Below are 13,184 nucleotides of genomic sequence, written 5' to 3' on the forward strand. Positions count from 1 at the left end.
CCACTTAAGTGTTGGGATTATATAGGCGTGAGCCATCGCGCCTGGTCAAGAACCTCTTTTAAACATGCAGGCCTAGGACCAGGCACAGTGGCTCACATCTGTAATCCTAGCACTTTGGGAGGCCGTGGTGGGAGGACTGCTTGAGCCCAGGAGTTCGAGGTCAGCCTCTATAAAAAAAGAAAAAAGAAAGAAAAAAACAAACCGTGAAGGCCCAAAGAGAAAAGCATGGGCTTTTCCTAGGCTTCTTTCCTAAATGGAAAGCCAGGCAGCACAGGGAGCACAGGGCTGAAATCAATACCCACAGTCAAGAGGCTGAACAACACGCTCAAATCAGGGCTCCCCAGTGGCCAGGACAACACAGGGACTAGCTTGCAAAGACTGCGGAGAAGTCTGCTTAGACAACTGTTGAACCATGAAGTCGGGGGGGCCTCAGAAGCTCCAGGAAGATGAGGAGGGGGTGAAATGACAGACCAACTCAGGAATGACTGGGAGCAAACTGCTGGAGTCACCCGTTTGCTTGTGTCCACCGAAGAGCTAACTCCGTCAACGGAGAGCCATCAGTTTTACCAACGGTCCTGGCGCCTTTTAAAACTTTCCTAACATAGATTAACATTATGTTTTGTTTTGTTTTTTGAGACAGGGTCTTGCTTTGATGCCCAGGCTGGAGTGTGGTGGTGCAATCATGGCTCACTGCGGCCTCAACTTCCCGGGTTCAAGTGATCCTCCTCCCCCAGCCTCCCAAGTAGCTGGGACCACAGGCGTGCACCACCATGCATGGCTAATTAAAAAAATTTTTTTTTTTTGTAGAGACAGGGTCTTGCTATGTTGCCCAGGCTGGTCTCAAACTCCTGGGGTCAAGCAATACACCTGCCTGGGCCTCCCAAAGTGCTGGGATTACAGGTATGAGCCAGCTCACTCAGCAAAGATGAACATTTTTAAGGCAAACAGAATGGCAGAGCACTCAGTCAGCTGGGACTACTGAGTGGGGTAGTGGGGCCACTCTGAGCTGGATCTGTAAGTCCTGCCATTTGAAAATTATGCTCATCACAACAGGCAGATGCAGGTTTCAAAACGCCAGGAGACTGGCAACACAGGGGGCACCTCTCTGGAGGAGCCAGGAGGCAAGGGCAAGGCCCTCCCATGGGACCAGCTGTCTATCAGCACAGCCGATCACAATTGAACATCTGGTTGGGTTTGTCTCTATCATCACCTTAGTCCCTAAATGTGGATCAGCTAAAAGCCTAATGTGTCAGTAATTCTCTTCTTCTCAGAGTTTTAGGTCGTTTCTCCCCGAAAATCACTCTTCCAGTTGAATAATGTCATAGTCACGGATATAGATTCTATGTCCGTAACTTTTTAACCACAGGACTTCTGGGGGGAGGGAGAAAACAGGGAAAACATAATACTTCACACTCAAAATGACCTACTTCACCAAAGTAAAAAGAAAAGAAAATATTTCAGCTACAAAAGCTTTATGGAGTGTCTGAAGCTGAGGTGTGCGTGGAGGCCTGGGGTGGAAACTCGCTCCGGGAATCTGAGCTGTAACTATGAATTACCCAATTCCCAGGCCTGGCCAACACTGGGCTACAAATCTAACAGGGAAAATGGGAGGGGAAGGGGCTTTGAAGTTGGTCTTTACTCCTTCCTTTCAAATCACCTCCTGGGAGAAGAGCTGGATTCGTGGCTCGAATACAAAGTCTCCCAACAGGTAATGAGTACATGCCACAAGAACCAAGGCCACGACAGAACGGCTGGGAGCAGGGCTTTCCAGCACGAGCCAAGAAACAGACTCTGTGGTTCTTGGGTTCACTGAGACGTGGCCTTCTGGCTATTGGCGGGCTGGGCCACACTCAACAGGACTTGGACCTCTGGCCTGAGTCGTCTGTGACACTGAGGCACAGGCAGCACCCACAGACACTGCCAAGTTAGGGGCATCATAAGGTAAGCTCCATAGGTGCTGGAACAGGGCCTTCTCCTGCAGTCAACTTCACTGAATAAAGCCAAAGGAAAGGCAGTACTTGGCACCAACACAGTGCAAAAGACTTTTTTCTTATTTGTAAAATCAAAGAGCTGGATCAGAGGCCAGTATAGAGGGGTCCCTCCCAGCTCTGACTTTCCAGGATTCAGTGGTTGCATCAAGGCCTGTATGAGGCAGACTGAGCACCACAGGGCAGGTTCCTAACATCTTAAGTCTCTGTCAAACCTTTGCTTACACACCTCCAGCGACAGTGAACTCATTACATTTCCGAGGCAAACATTTCTGTTCTGAACAACTCAGACAGTTCTCTCTGGACGTGAGTGAAAACTTCTCACTACTGCCTTCCGGAATCACAGAAAACAAGAACTTAATGCCCTTTCCTTGTACAGTCCTTTCAAACATTTAAAACTGGCGCACATAAACTCCATGATTTCTCTTTTCTGACCTTCTCCTCCTTGTATTATTCCTCATACGACTCAATACCTTGTTTATCCTTCTGAACATACTCCAGGTTGTCAATGTCTTAAAAGAACAGAAAACAATGCCCCAACTAAGTGTTAACCAATGCATAGCATAGCAGAGACCAGCACATCTCTTGGCAAAAAGGCTACTCCTCCTTCCAGCGCTCAAGACCACATTAGCTTTCATAGTAATCACACCTAATTCATGCTACACATACTGAACTTGCAGTCATCTCAAATGGAATATTTTTTCTTTTTTTTCTCTCTCTTTTTTTGACACAGGGTCTCATTCTCTTGCCCAGGCTGGAGTGCAATGGCATGACCATGGCTCACTGCAGCCTCAATCTTCTGGGCTCAAGTGATCCTCCCACCTCAGCCTCCTGAGTAGCTGGGACTACAGGTGCATGCCACCACACCTGGGTAATTTTACATTTTTTTTGTACAGATGGGGTCTCACTATGCTCAGGTGGGTCCTGAACTCCTAGGCTCAAGTAATCTTCCCACCTCGGCCTCCCAAAGTACTGGGATTATAGGCATGAGCCAGGGTGCAAAGCTGAATATTTTTTCTTATGTGTTGCCATGAAATTGCCTCTCATACCCTGGACTTGAGAACTTGGTAGACTGGACCCAAAAATGTCACTTTCCACTCAAATCTGTTACAGATCACTCTCGCAGACATGACTTTAACATTTCAGTCTCTTCTGGGATCCCAAGTCTGTTGTGATCTGTATTCTATCCAAGCCACTCTTCCCCCGAAGTCTTTATGCACGGGAATACATGTGGAAGCAGGGGACCGTGCAGATGAGGATGTCACTGAGTTACAGATCGCGTGGATTTCCAGAAAGAGCACTGGCAGCTCTACTGAAGGCTTCTGTGGAGAAATTGATGGTCCACTAGGAAGGAGGGCTCTGGTCTGGGCACTTTTTTCACGTTGGAGTCAGTATAAAGATGGAAACCAGGCCGGGCGCAGTGGCTCACGCCTGTAATCCCAGCAATTAGGGAGGCTGAGGTGGGCAGATCACCTGAGGTCAGGAGTTCGAGACCAGCCTGACCAACACGGAGAAACCCTATAACCCTATCTCTACTTAAAAAAAAAAAAAAAAAAAAAATACAAAATTAGCCAGGCATGGTGGCGCATGCCTGTAATCCCAGTTACTTGAGAGGCTGAGGCAGGAGAATCGCTTGAACCTGGGAGGCGGTGGTTGCGGTGAGCTGAGATAGCACTATTGCACTCCAGCCTGGGTAACAAGAGCTAAACTGCATCTCAAAAAAAAAAAAAAAAAAGATGGAAACGCCCACAGCCTTGACTGAGTCGAAGGGACCTGCTATGGTTGATGAGGGAGAGGTAGAAGGGAACACAGGAGGTAAGGCTGGCTGGAATGCTGGCTGAAGAGTTCAGACTAAAAAGTTTGAAATGTTGATGTAACTGAAAAAAGCAGATTCCTCTACGATCTGGTGCTAAGCTAGGGAACCCGGGCCCTCAAACAGCTCCAACATGTAAGATTCCACGAGTCTTCCTTTCCCCACCCCCTATGTTCTCCCATCACACGTATGCTGTGCTCTGCTTCTGGGATCTCACCAAGGAATAGCAGCAAGACCTGGGACAAATAAGTGGTCTTAGGCCAGGCGCGGTGGCTCATGTCTATAATCTCAGCACTTTGGGAGGCCGAGGTGGGGGGATCACTTGAGCCCAGGAGTTCAAGACCAGCCTGGGCAACACAGTGAGACCCTATCTCAAAAAAAAAAAAAAAAATATATATATATATATATATATAAATAAAAATAAATGGTCATGAGGGATACTTTTTGCTGTAACTGGTGCTTGGTCATGACAGAGACAAGGTCACACAGGCATTAGTTCAAACAAACTCGCGGCCGGGTGCGGTGGCTCATGCCGATAATCCTGGCACCTTGGGAGGCCGAGGCCGGCAGAACACCTGAGGTCAGAAGTTCGAGACCAGCCTGGCCAACACGGTGAATCCTGTTTCTACTAAAAATACAAAAATTAGCAAGGCGTGGTGGCAGGTGCTTGTAATCCCAGCTACTCAGGAGGCTGAGACAGAAGAATTGCCTGAACCCGGGAGGCAGAGGTTACGGTGCGCTGAGATGGCGCCACTGCACTCCAGTCTGGGCGACAAGAGCGAGATTCCATCTCAAAAGAAACAACAACAAAAAAAGAAACAGAAACTCTCAAGCTCCATGACTGATTTTATGGCAAAGAGGAAGAGAATAAAACCCAGAGGCAGAACCATTCCCCGGCAGCTGAGGTTCTGGCCCCAAAACAATGCCTTTTTGTTCCCTCCTAGGAACAAACTGCTATCAGCAGTAGTTTGTTTTTCTGATCATCCTTAACATCCTTACAACAAAACAGGCACCTGGTGTTCACAGGTGGGAACAATTTAACTCCACCCCAGGAAAAAGAGAAAACTGTCCATTCTGCTCAGAGAGGCATCTAAAACTTGGCCCCCTTCCTCATGGTGTAGACCAACATTCCTTTTTGCTCTGCCGGCTGCCCTCTAGCCAACTTCGAAAAGAAGCCGAGTACATCCTCTGTCCAATGGATAGGCGTGGGCGCTGCCCAGTGGGCACAACGTTGCAAAGTCCAGAGAGCTGCAGACGGCACACGAGGGGCTGCAGAATGTGGCTTCTCTTCCTTATGCTGTTGTACCAGCCTGCACTCAAGATGCATCTGGCAAACAAGCATGAGGAGATACAAGCAAGATCACAAGAGAAAAAACAAACGGGCAAGCACTTGCCATGGCACCTGGCAGAGCAAGCACTCAACAACTGGTGGCTGTTGGTTTTCATCAGGCTCTTACTGTCTGAGCAGAGGGGAGAAGGCAACCTCGACATGTTCTGAGCTGCCCTGGAAACGTCCCTCGGAAACACAAAGTGCCGCTTACTAGGAGCGGTTCCGTACCCACAGGCACAGGCCCCACACAAAATGGAGAAAGATCTACACTTGGCTTTGGGCGGACCGTGTCCAGAGCTGATGCTGAAACTCGACCACCCTTGTTTGTGTATTGAGACCAGCTGTTTTCACCACGGTTTAGGGAACACGGCCCAGAGGCTGCCCATCGACACGAGACAGGTATTCAGCGGAAATTCCTTCCAGTACACACAGGTGCAACAATCCCCCGAGTCAACATACCAATCAGCTTAGGCATGTGCGACTTTAATGCCAGTTGCGCTCAGAAGGCACATCTGGACTGCGGCTGCCATGCTTCAGAGCCTCTCTTTTACGAGACTTTTATTTTTTTACTTAAAGAGAAATAATGAAGGCCTCTCTGGAAACAATGGTGCCGCTGCAGGGGCCGGCTATCTGGCTCTGGAATCTGGTTTTGGGATCTGACCAAACTGTCCACACACGGCACCACTGCGACTGTCTTCTGCCCTCTGGACTACTTGTGAAAACACCGCTGGCCCCATGGAGCTACCTCATGAGCCGTCAACAGTCAGGGCTTTCTGGGCTTCCAAGTCATCACTCTCATCCAAAGTTGCCATTGTTGAGAAATTCTGTGTCGGGGGCTTTGCATATCCTTTTTTTACAGTTAAGAAAACTGTAACCCAGAGGGATAAGAAATGTGCCCAAGTCACAGGCTGAGAAGCAGGGATCTGGGAGGAGATGTCAGGCTTGGCTAGCCCCAGTGCCCGTATTCTGCCCCATGCCAGTCTGCCTGGCCATCCTGAGACATGCCAGCTGTGGTGGGATGGAGTGCAGATGGACAGAACAGGGTCGGCCTGTAGGTTAGATGCACGTATGAAGCCACATCACTGAACACAAAGCTGCCCCAAAGTGGAGAAAGTCAGGCCAAATGCGGTGGCTCACGCCTGTAATTCCAGCACTTTGGGAGGCCAAGATGGGAGGCTCACTTGAGGCTAGGAGTTTGAGAGCAGCCTGGGCAACACAGTGAGACCCCCCCATCTCCATTTTTTGTTTTTCTTTAAAAAAAAAAAAAAGGGGGGAGAGAGTCAGGGTTAAAAAGGGAGCCCACTGGGTGACCAGGAATCTGGGACATACCCTGAGCACCCCGTACTGGGGATTTTGGAGGGTTCTCTGCCTCAGTGAGGCAGCTGGGGCTGCTGGCTGGGTCACTGCAAGAATGCCTTTTTTTTTTTTTTTTTTTTAAATTAGACATGGGGTCTCACTCTGTCACCCAGGCAGGAGTGTGGTGCTGGGATCATAGTTCACTGCAGCCTCCACCTTCTGGGCTCAAGTGATCCTCCCACCTCAGCCCCCAGACACTGAGATTACAGGTGTGAGCCACTGCGCCCCACCCCACCTACTCTTGATACTAGCACAAAGCAGCTTTCCGTCACAGAAGCCCAGGAAACATCTTAGCAAGGGGAGTGCAGGGTCTCTGGCAGGACGGCAGGGCTTGACCAAGGGAGGGAACTGGTCCCTGCTTCCAGCCACGGGGTTTCACTCCAGCATGTGCAATGGCCCGAACCAAAGCATGACTGTGTGCCGTCTGGTCAGAGGAACCCAAGAATTCCAGAGGCATCAGAGTCCCTGATGCTGACGTGGGGATCATGTTTATAAGCAAACTTGTTTTCTGCACACTCCTGTTTTCCATTTAACTTTCTTTCAGCAGATGAAAATCAGACCGCGCATGCCAAGCAACCAGACACTGGCCTGCAGCCTTAGGATGCCAGATGAAAGGGACCCCCAGGACAGGGGGCAACATGCAAGCCTGTCTAGACCCACTCTTTAGGGGCTTGCTAACTGTAGCAGACACCCCCGCTAGGAGCAGTGGTCACGAAAGAGCTGAAACGCACTGTGAGAGCAGGAAGCAGGCTCAGCTCTACTCCCCCAGAGCTGTGAGGTTTCTCCAGACCTTTCTCCCTGCTCTGCGAAAACACAACCGAGGCGGGCTTGGGTTTCCCCATTAAGTGCTTCTGGCACTTTCTCACAAGCCCCAGGCAGTGGCAAGCCAGTGTCCCACAGCAGGCAGGGTGGGTTCTCAGAGGCCTGTGCGCACATGGCTGAAGACACAAACATGTTCAAACCCAAGTGCTAATCACACTGCGGACATGCCAAAAGCCAGCGAGGGCCTGGCCCCACCCTGCTGTCCCAAGTGCAAGAGGAGTGGCAAGCGGTGCCCATCACAGGACCCCTCTGGAGGCCTTTACATCCGGAGAAAGGTCCTACCTCTGGGGAAGGAAATGAGAACACAGACCTCACTGAAGGGGCAGGGAGTGAAGGGGGATGTCCCCAACCAAACCGTCCCAGCAGCTCCAGGACATTCCTAAGCATTCTCCGTTACTCCCCTTATTCTGCCCACCTCCCAGTGGGACTCTGACTCCGCAGGCCTGGCTGTTTCCAGCGGTGGAAAAAGGCCCGGGGTACCTGGAACTGCAGCACTCACTCAGCCAGACCAAGGGAAGCAGCCCCCACTCTAGCTGAGCTGTCAGGTCCTTCCCACGACCGGCCTCTCCAATCCAGCCCCCACACTACTTCTGAGGAAATTCTCAGGATGCACCTCAGAGCTGTCCTACCCTTGGAACCTTTCAGACAATTCCCAAGGCTCCCAGAATGACACCCAGAGCCGGCGCCCCACAGGCCTGTGCGCCTCTCCCCACTGCCTTGTCCTGTTCCGGCCTCCACTCACTGCCCACGACCACTGGGAATCGCTTCAGGGCGTGGCCCAGGCGGTTCCCACTGCTCAGGGCACTGTCCTTGTCCTCCGCCACCACGGTACAGGGCTGTGCTCGGGATCCCCAGACCACCCGAGGCTCCATAATTCGCTACAAGGACTCATGGAATGCGGTACAAACTTGCCCTTGGGGCCAAGGGTTACTGCAGTGAAAGGGAATAGGGCAAAGGAGGCCGAGGGAGAAGGCGCAGGGGCCGGGGTCCTGAGAAACCAGGCGCCAGCTTTCAATGCCCTGCTCCATGAAGTCACACAGGACGTGATATACTCCCCCAGGGATGGGTTTGACTGCATGTGTGAAGTGCCGTCTACTGGGGAAGCGCGCCAGGGACTCAGTGACCAGGGCAGTATTGCTAAGCACCCTCTACCTAGCACTCGGTAAAATTTCAGATGCCCACAAGGAAAGGAGAAGGAAGGCCATCCTGTTTGCACACAGTGCAGGCGTCGGAAGCCACTCTTATCAGGGAGTGGTGAGACCCCTCCCAAAACCCAAGTTCCCAGATGCCAGTCACAGGCCAAGCTGGCAAGCAGGCCTCCAAGGGACAGCAGTCTCAGGGCAGCTCTGTTAGCTCTCTCAACTCAAATGCAAGCCCCCTGTAACTGACCCACAGTTCCTTCCTCAGAGCCCTCCCTAACTCCACACCCTTCGCTCTTCCCCACCGCAGGACCCCGCTCTCGTTCCTTTGCAGCATTTATCAAATTGTGCAAGTACTGTGTTCATCTGTTCACTCGTTCCTGTGTTGAAACATGGGCCCCGGTGAGGGAGGGACTGGGCCTTACGCGTTTGCCACTGACTCTGGTCGCATGGCATCGTCGCCGGCAGGCTCTCGGTAAGGACCTGGTGACCGATCCCAAGGACTCTCTCTCCAGTCACTGCAGATGGGCACTACACCAGCATCTCTGTTCTGCACCCTGATGATGTGGACTGAGCAGCAATCATCAATTCCATTTTTGAGACAGATTTCCTGGAGGCCTTGCTGTGGGAGGTGGTGGAAGAGCTCCATCCCGAAACCACAGCTTTCTCGAATGATCACGAAGCCTGCTACGCCACCCAAACAGCCCCATATCCGTGATCATAAACGCACAGAATGTAAGACGCACATACAGATACCTGCTGCACAATTCAAAGAGCCCTGTCACCCAGCAGCCTGGAAGGTGCTGGGTGGACTCAAGGCCTGAGTGCAGTAGGGGCCTGATGCACAGTGTGTCACTGAGTGACACCTCAGCCAGCAGGATGGGTAAGGAAACGGAGGCTCAGAGAGGTTAACTCACTCGCCCACAGTCGGTCAGCAAGAAAAGACCAATAGAGAATCCAGTCGAAAGCTCTTTAAAGCCGAGGTCCTCTCCGTTCTGTGGCCGGGCCTCAGACACCTTGGTGAGGGTCAGAGGCTTTTGGCGGGAGGTGGTGGTGTCTTCTGCCTGGGAAGCCTCCCAGCACTTACAGCTGCCTGCTCACACTTCTCCACCATTTCCCTGGAAAACCTCCCCCTATCGCCCGCAGTTCCTCCATGCTCGCCTCTCGAGGAAGGGGTGCCCTGAGGGGCCCGGGGCTGGGAACCTGTAGTTTCAAGGACCCCAGAAATCAGGTGCCAACATTTCTCACATGTGAACGTGGACGTCCTGCCCTTCCTGGGCCAATGTTCCTCAAACATCAAATGGCAGGAAGGAGCAGGAAAAACTGCAGTTCTGAAATGGCCCAGAGAGGGTACAGGTGTTGGAAAGCCTGGGAGTGCCCATCCACCAAGCTCCTGGCTCCTCCACTCCTGGAGAGGCCCTTGGGCCCTGGGACTGCCACGGGGACGCCAACCTTGTTTCACTCTATAAACTTCTTCCAGACAAGGAGGCCTGATTGGAAAAGCTAATTAAAGCTTTTGAAGATTATCTCGGAACTGAAGCAAGGAAAAACACAAAATTCCCTCCCACCCTGCTCCTCCACCCCCCAGACTCTGGCCTTCATTAGGCTTTGATTTCAATCAATTGCACACCCACTAAAATTAACTTATAAGGCCAATAAATTGCAACCGCATGTTTGAAGGTATTATCTGCTCCAAGCCAAGAGCCAAGGACTTCAGAGCATGGGGCGAGATGTCTGGCGCAGATGGGAGTAATCATCTTTGGAAGAAGGCAGTGCCAGCCCTTTGGTCAGAACATCTGGTCCCAGGCAGAACCCGGGGCCGACACAGGCCAGGGCCAGACTTGCTGCAAAAGCTCGAGCAGGGAAGGTTTCCTCTCTTCTCCAGGAACCTGACAAATCAAAGTGTTAATCTTTGGGTTCATGGCAGCCCACTGGTCGCTCACACCAGCAAGATGTTCCTCTGAGAGCTGCCGGTGCCTGACCTACAGCAAAGTCTCCACTTCTAAGTCTCTCCCAAGCAAGATCACTTAGGTCAAAGATGAGGCTTTGTGACTGATGAGCTAGACTAGGCTTGGACCTAAGAAAGCAGAGTCGGCTCTGCCGAGATAGAACGTCAAATGATCCTCCGAGCCAGCGGCCCAGGAGCTGGCCCGCTCCAGTGCCTTTCCCTCTGCCTCAGCACTGAGTTCTCGTGACATCCCCTGGATGAGCCAGGCCCATCAATTACAGGCAGAAAACCATCTCGGGGCTTGGTAGAGAGAATAGCCTAGATGTTGGGGACCAGGTGGGTGGGCTGGCTGGGGAGGGGAAGTGATGAAAATGAAGGTGACTGGAGAGCAGATAATACCCTCACCTGGCCCCAGCACTCCAGCAAAATGTGCTTGTCATCTCCCAAGCATTTGCACAAATTGGCTCTTTTAATCTAAAAGCAAGGCTGTTTGGGCAGTGCTATCCACAGGGGCTTGACGGTTACTCTCCTCGGGTAAGTGCTACTATGATCCCTTCTGCCCCTGAGGATGGCAGAGAAAGGAATCATCAGTATGGAAGGGACGTGGAAGTGAGAGTGCCGCAGGGACCCAGCAGGGGCAGGGCAAGCCAGGAGCTAGCGGACTTCAGAGGAAGCCGTGAGGACACACAGCTCAGCCCCCTGCACCCTCACTTGCCTTTTGCCCACCTTAAGGAGTCATGCTCCCAACTGCTGGCCCTTTCAATCCACAGGGGAGAGGGGCTGCCACATCTCCAAGGAGTTACAAGCCAGAAAGGCCTGCTGGTCAACCCGTCCCCTGGCCCAGCTCCATCATTCTGACATTGATTCCATGTGCTGATGATTAAATCCAACTCCCTACAAAGTCAGAGCCTTTACAGAGCCAGGGATCAAAGCCCAGAGCCTGAAGACAGAATCCACGTCTTTCCCTCAGGATCCAGTGAAGAAGATTTTTCTCTCCGGTGGCAGAGGGAGCCTCTGGGGAGACGGTAAGTTCCGCTCTCTGGGAAGGCTGGTGTGGCCCATGGGCCGCCTGGATCATGCTCTAGGTCTCTGGACCCTCAAGCCTGTCTCTTCACCAATGTCTCCTTTCACATATTTTTTTAGTTGTGTTTTTTCCCCCCCCAGAGACAAGGACTCACTCTGTCACCCAGGCTCGTGTACGATGGCATGACTATAGCTCACTGTAGCCTTGAACTCCTGGGCTCAAGTGATCCTCCCACCTCAGCTGAGTAGCTAGGCCTATGTGTGTGTGTGCCTCTATGCCTGACTAATGTTTATATTTTATTTTTTGGAGGTACAGGGTCTTGCTATGTCGCCCAGGCTGGTCTCGAACTCCTGGCCTCAAGCAATCCTCCTGCCTCGGCCTCCCAAAGCACCATTCATCTTTTTAAGCAGGGCCCCAAGGAGTAAGGACAAAGCTAACGGGCGAATGGGTGGGGGACAAGGACCTCGTTCCAGACTGTGGCACACACACGGCCAGTGCCTGTGGGTGCTACGTCAGCCGACAACAAACATACCCACAGACGGCAAGTCCAGTCTTCTGGCACGAGCCAGGAGGATACAGCAGGGGCAGGAACGGGGGTAGAACAGGGTATCCGAGGCCTCTTTATTCCTTTTTTTTGGGTCAAATCTCTGTGTGAGCAAAGTCCAGTGTGACCTTCCCAGCATAAAGAGACTTTTGAGTCCATAAAATAAGTGGCTCCCTGGAAGCTGGCTGCAGCATGGTGTCCCCACGGGAGGATTCTGAGCTCCACCATGGCAGGAGCCTGGTAGCTCTCAGTCATTCGATGGGGTTGGTGGTCATGAGGCTGGAGCGCAAGCCAAACATAGTCCTAACTGCGATTCATCAGAATCCGAGAATTCAGAAACACCTGGAATCGTTGTGAATTAAAGACCCTGTCAACACAGTCTGCTCTTCCAACCCCCAACCACCAGGGGCGCAGGCCAAGCTCTAGCTTGAAGTGTGTGGCCTGAAAGTGGCAGCTGCACCTATGCAGTCCTCCTGGGCACAAGGGCAGGCCCAACCTGCTCTTAAGGGGTGGCTTCTCCAGCCACTCCCCTTTTCTCCTCGCAGGGTGGGTCTGGCTGAAGCTCCGGCCATCTCTCACCAGGCCAGGGACACCGACCACTTTCCTGGCCCCTCAGGCAGCAGTTCAGGGTGACCAAGCCAGCAGACAGGAGCATTGGGTAGAGGTCTCCTCTCAGAGTGACCCTTGCCTGAACCCATCTGCCAACCTGAACAGAAGACAGGTGGGAGAGCTGTGGCCTCGCTCAGGGGACAACAAACAAGTCTTTCTGCGAGAAAGCATTTGTACGAGGAAGGGCTGGACGAAAGATGAAGAGAAAGCGATGGCCGGCTGCCTCTCCACCCCACGGAACAGCTGGTCCCTAGAAAACCCAGTGTGACCCTGGCCAATGCCCCTCAGGAGACAAGGCCACCCAGCTGACTCCCCTCTGCTCCAAAGCCATGAGGAAAAGAGCTTGCATTCCAGGGCCTGCTGTGGTCACTCACATGGCCACCAACAGCCTCGCGGGGCACTCTGGGAATGGGAACTTCTGGAGATGGGCAATATACACCAAGATGTTTTTTAAAAAGAAAAAAAAGAGACTTGTTCTCTTAATTTTTAGACTATAAATGGGTTTGTTCGTCACATGTGGTTCAGCCGGGAAAATGTTCCTCGCATATGGTCCCAGGAGAGAGAGCTCCTCAGCACACCCCAATGGCACTGGGTGACTCAAAATTCATGCC

The 13,184-nt window shown here is 52.1% G+C and overlaps 1 protein-coding gene across 5 annotated transcripts in view; it reads right to left on the reverse strand.

Moving 5' to 3' along the window:
• Positions 1 to 13,184, reverse strand: part of CAPZB (capping actin protein of muscle Z-line subunit beta) — a 148,392-nt gene that overhangs the window by 23,928 nt on the left and 111,280 nt on the right. The window contains exon 5 of one of the 5 annotated variants that reach the window (XM_025361085.1): positions 11,558 to 12,306. The exons of the other annotated variants lie outside the window; for them this stretch is intronic. Coding sequence (XP_025216870.1) covers positions 12,297 to 12,306 — 10 coding nt within the window. The 3' untranslated portion in view covers positions 11,558 to 12,296. Of the gene's footprint in view, positions 1 to 11,557; positions 12,307 to 13,184 lie in introns of those variants that run through there. 5 annotated transcript variants of the gene reach the window in all.

The sequence above is a fragment of the Theropithecus gelada genome, chromosome 1, assembly GCF_003255815.1.
Source record: "Theropithecus gelada isolate Dixy chromosome 1, Tgel_1.0, whole genome shotgun sequence".
NCBI classification, from domain to species: domain Eukaryota; kingdom Metazoa; phylum Chordata; class Mammalia; order Primates; family Cercopithecidae; genus Theropithecus; species Theropithecus gelada.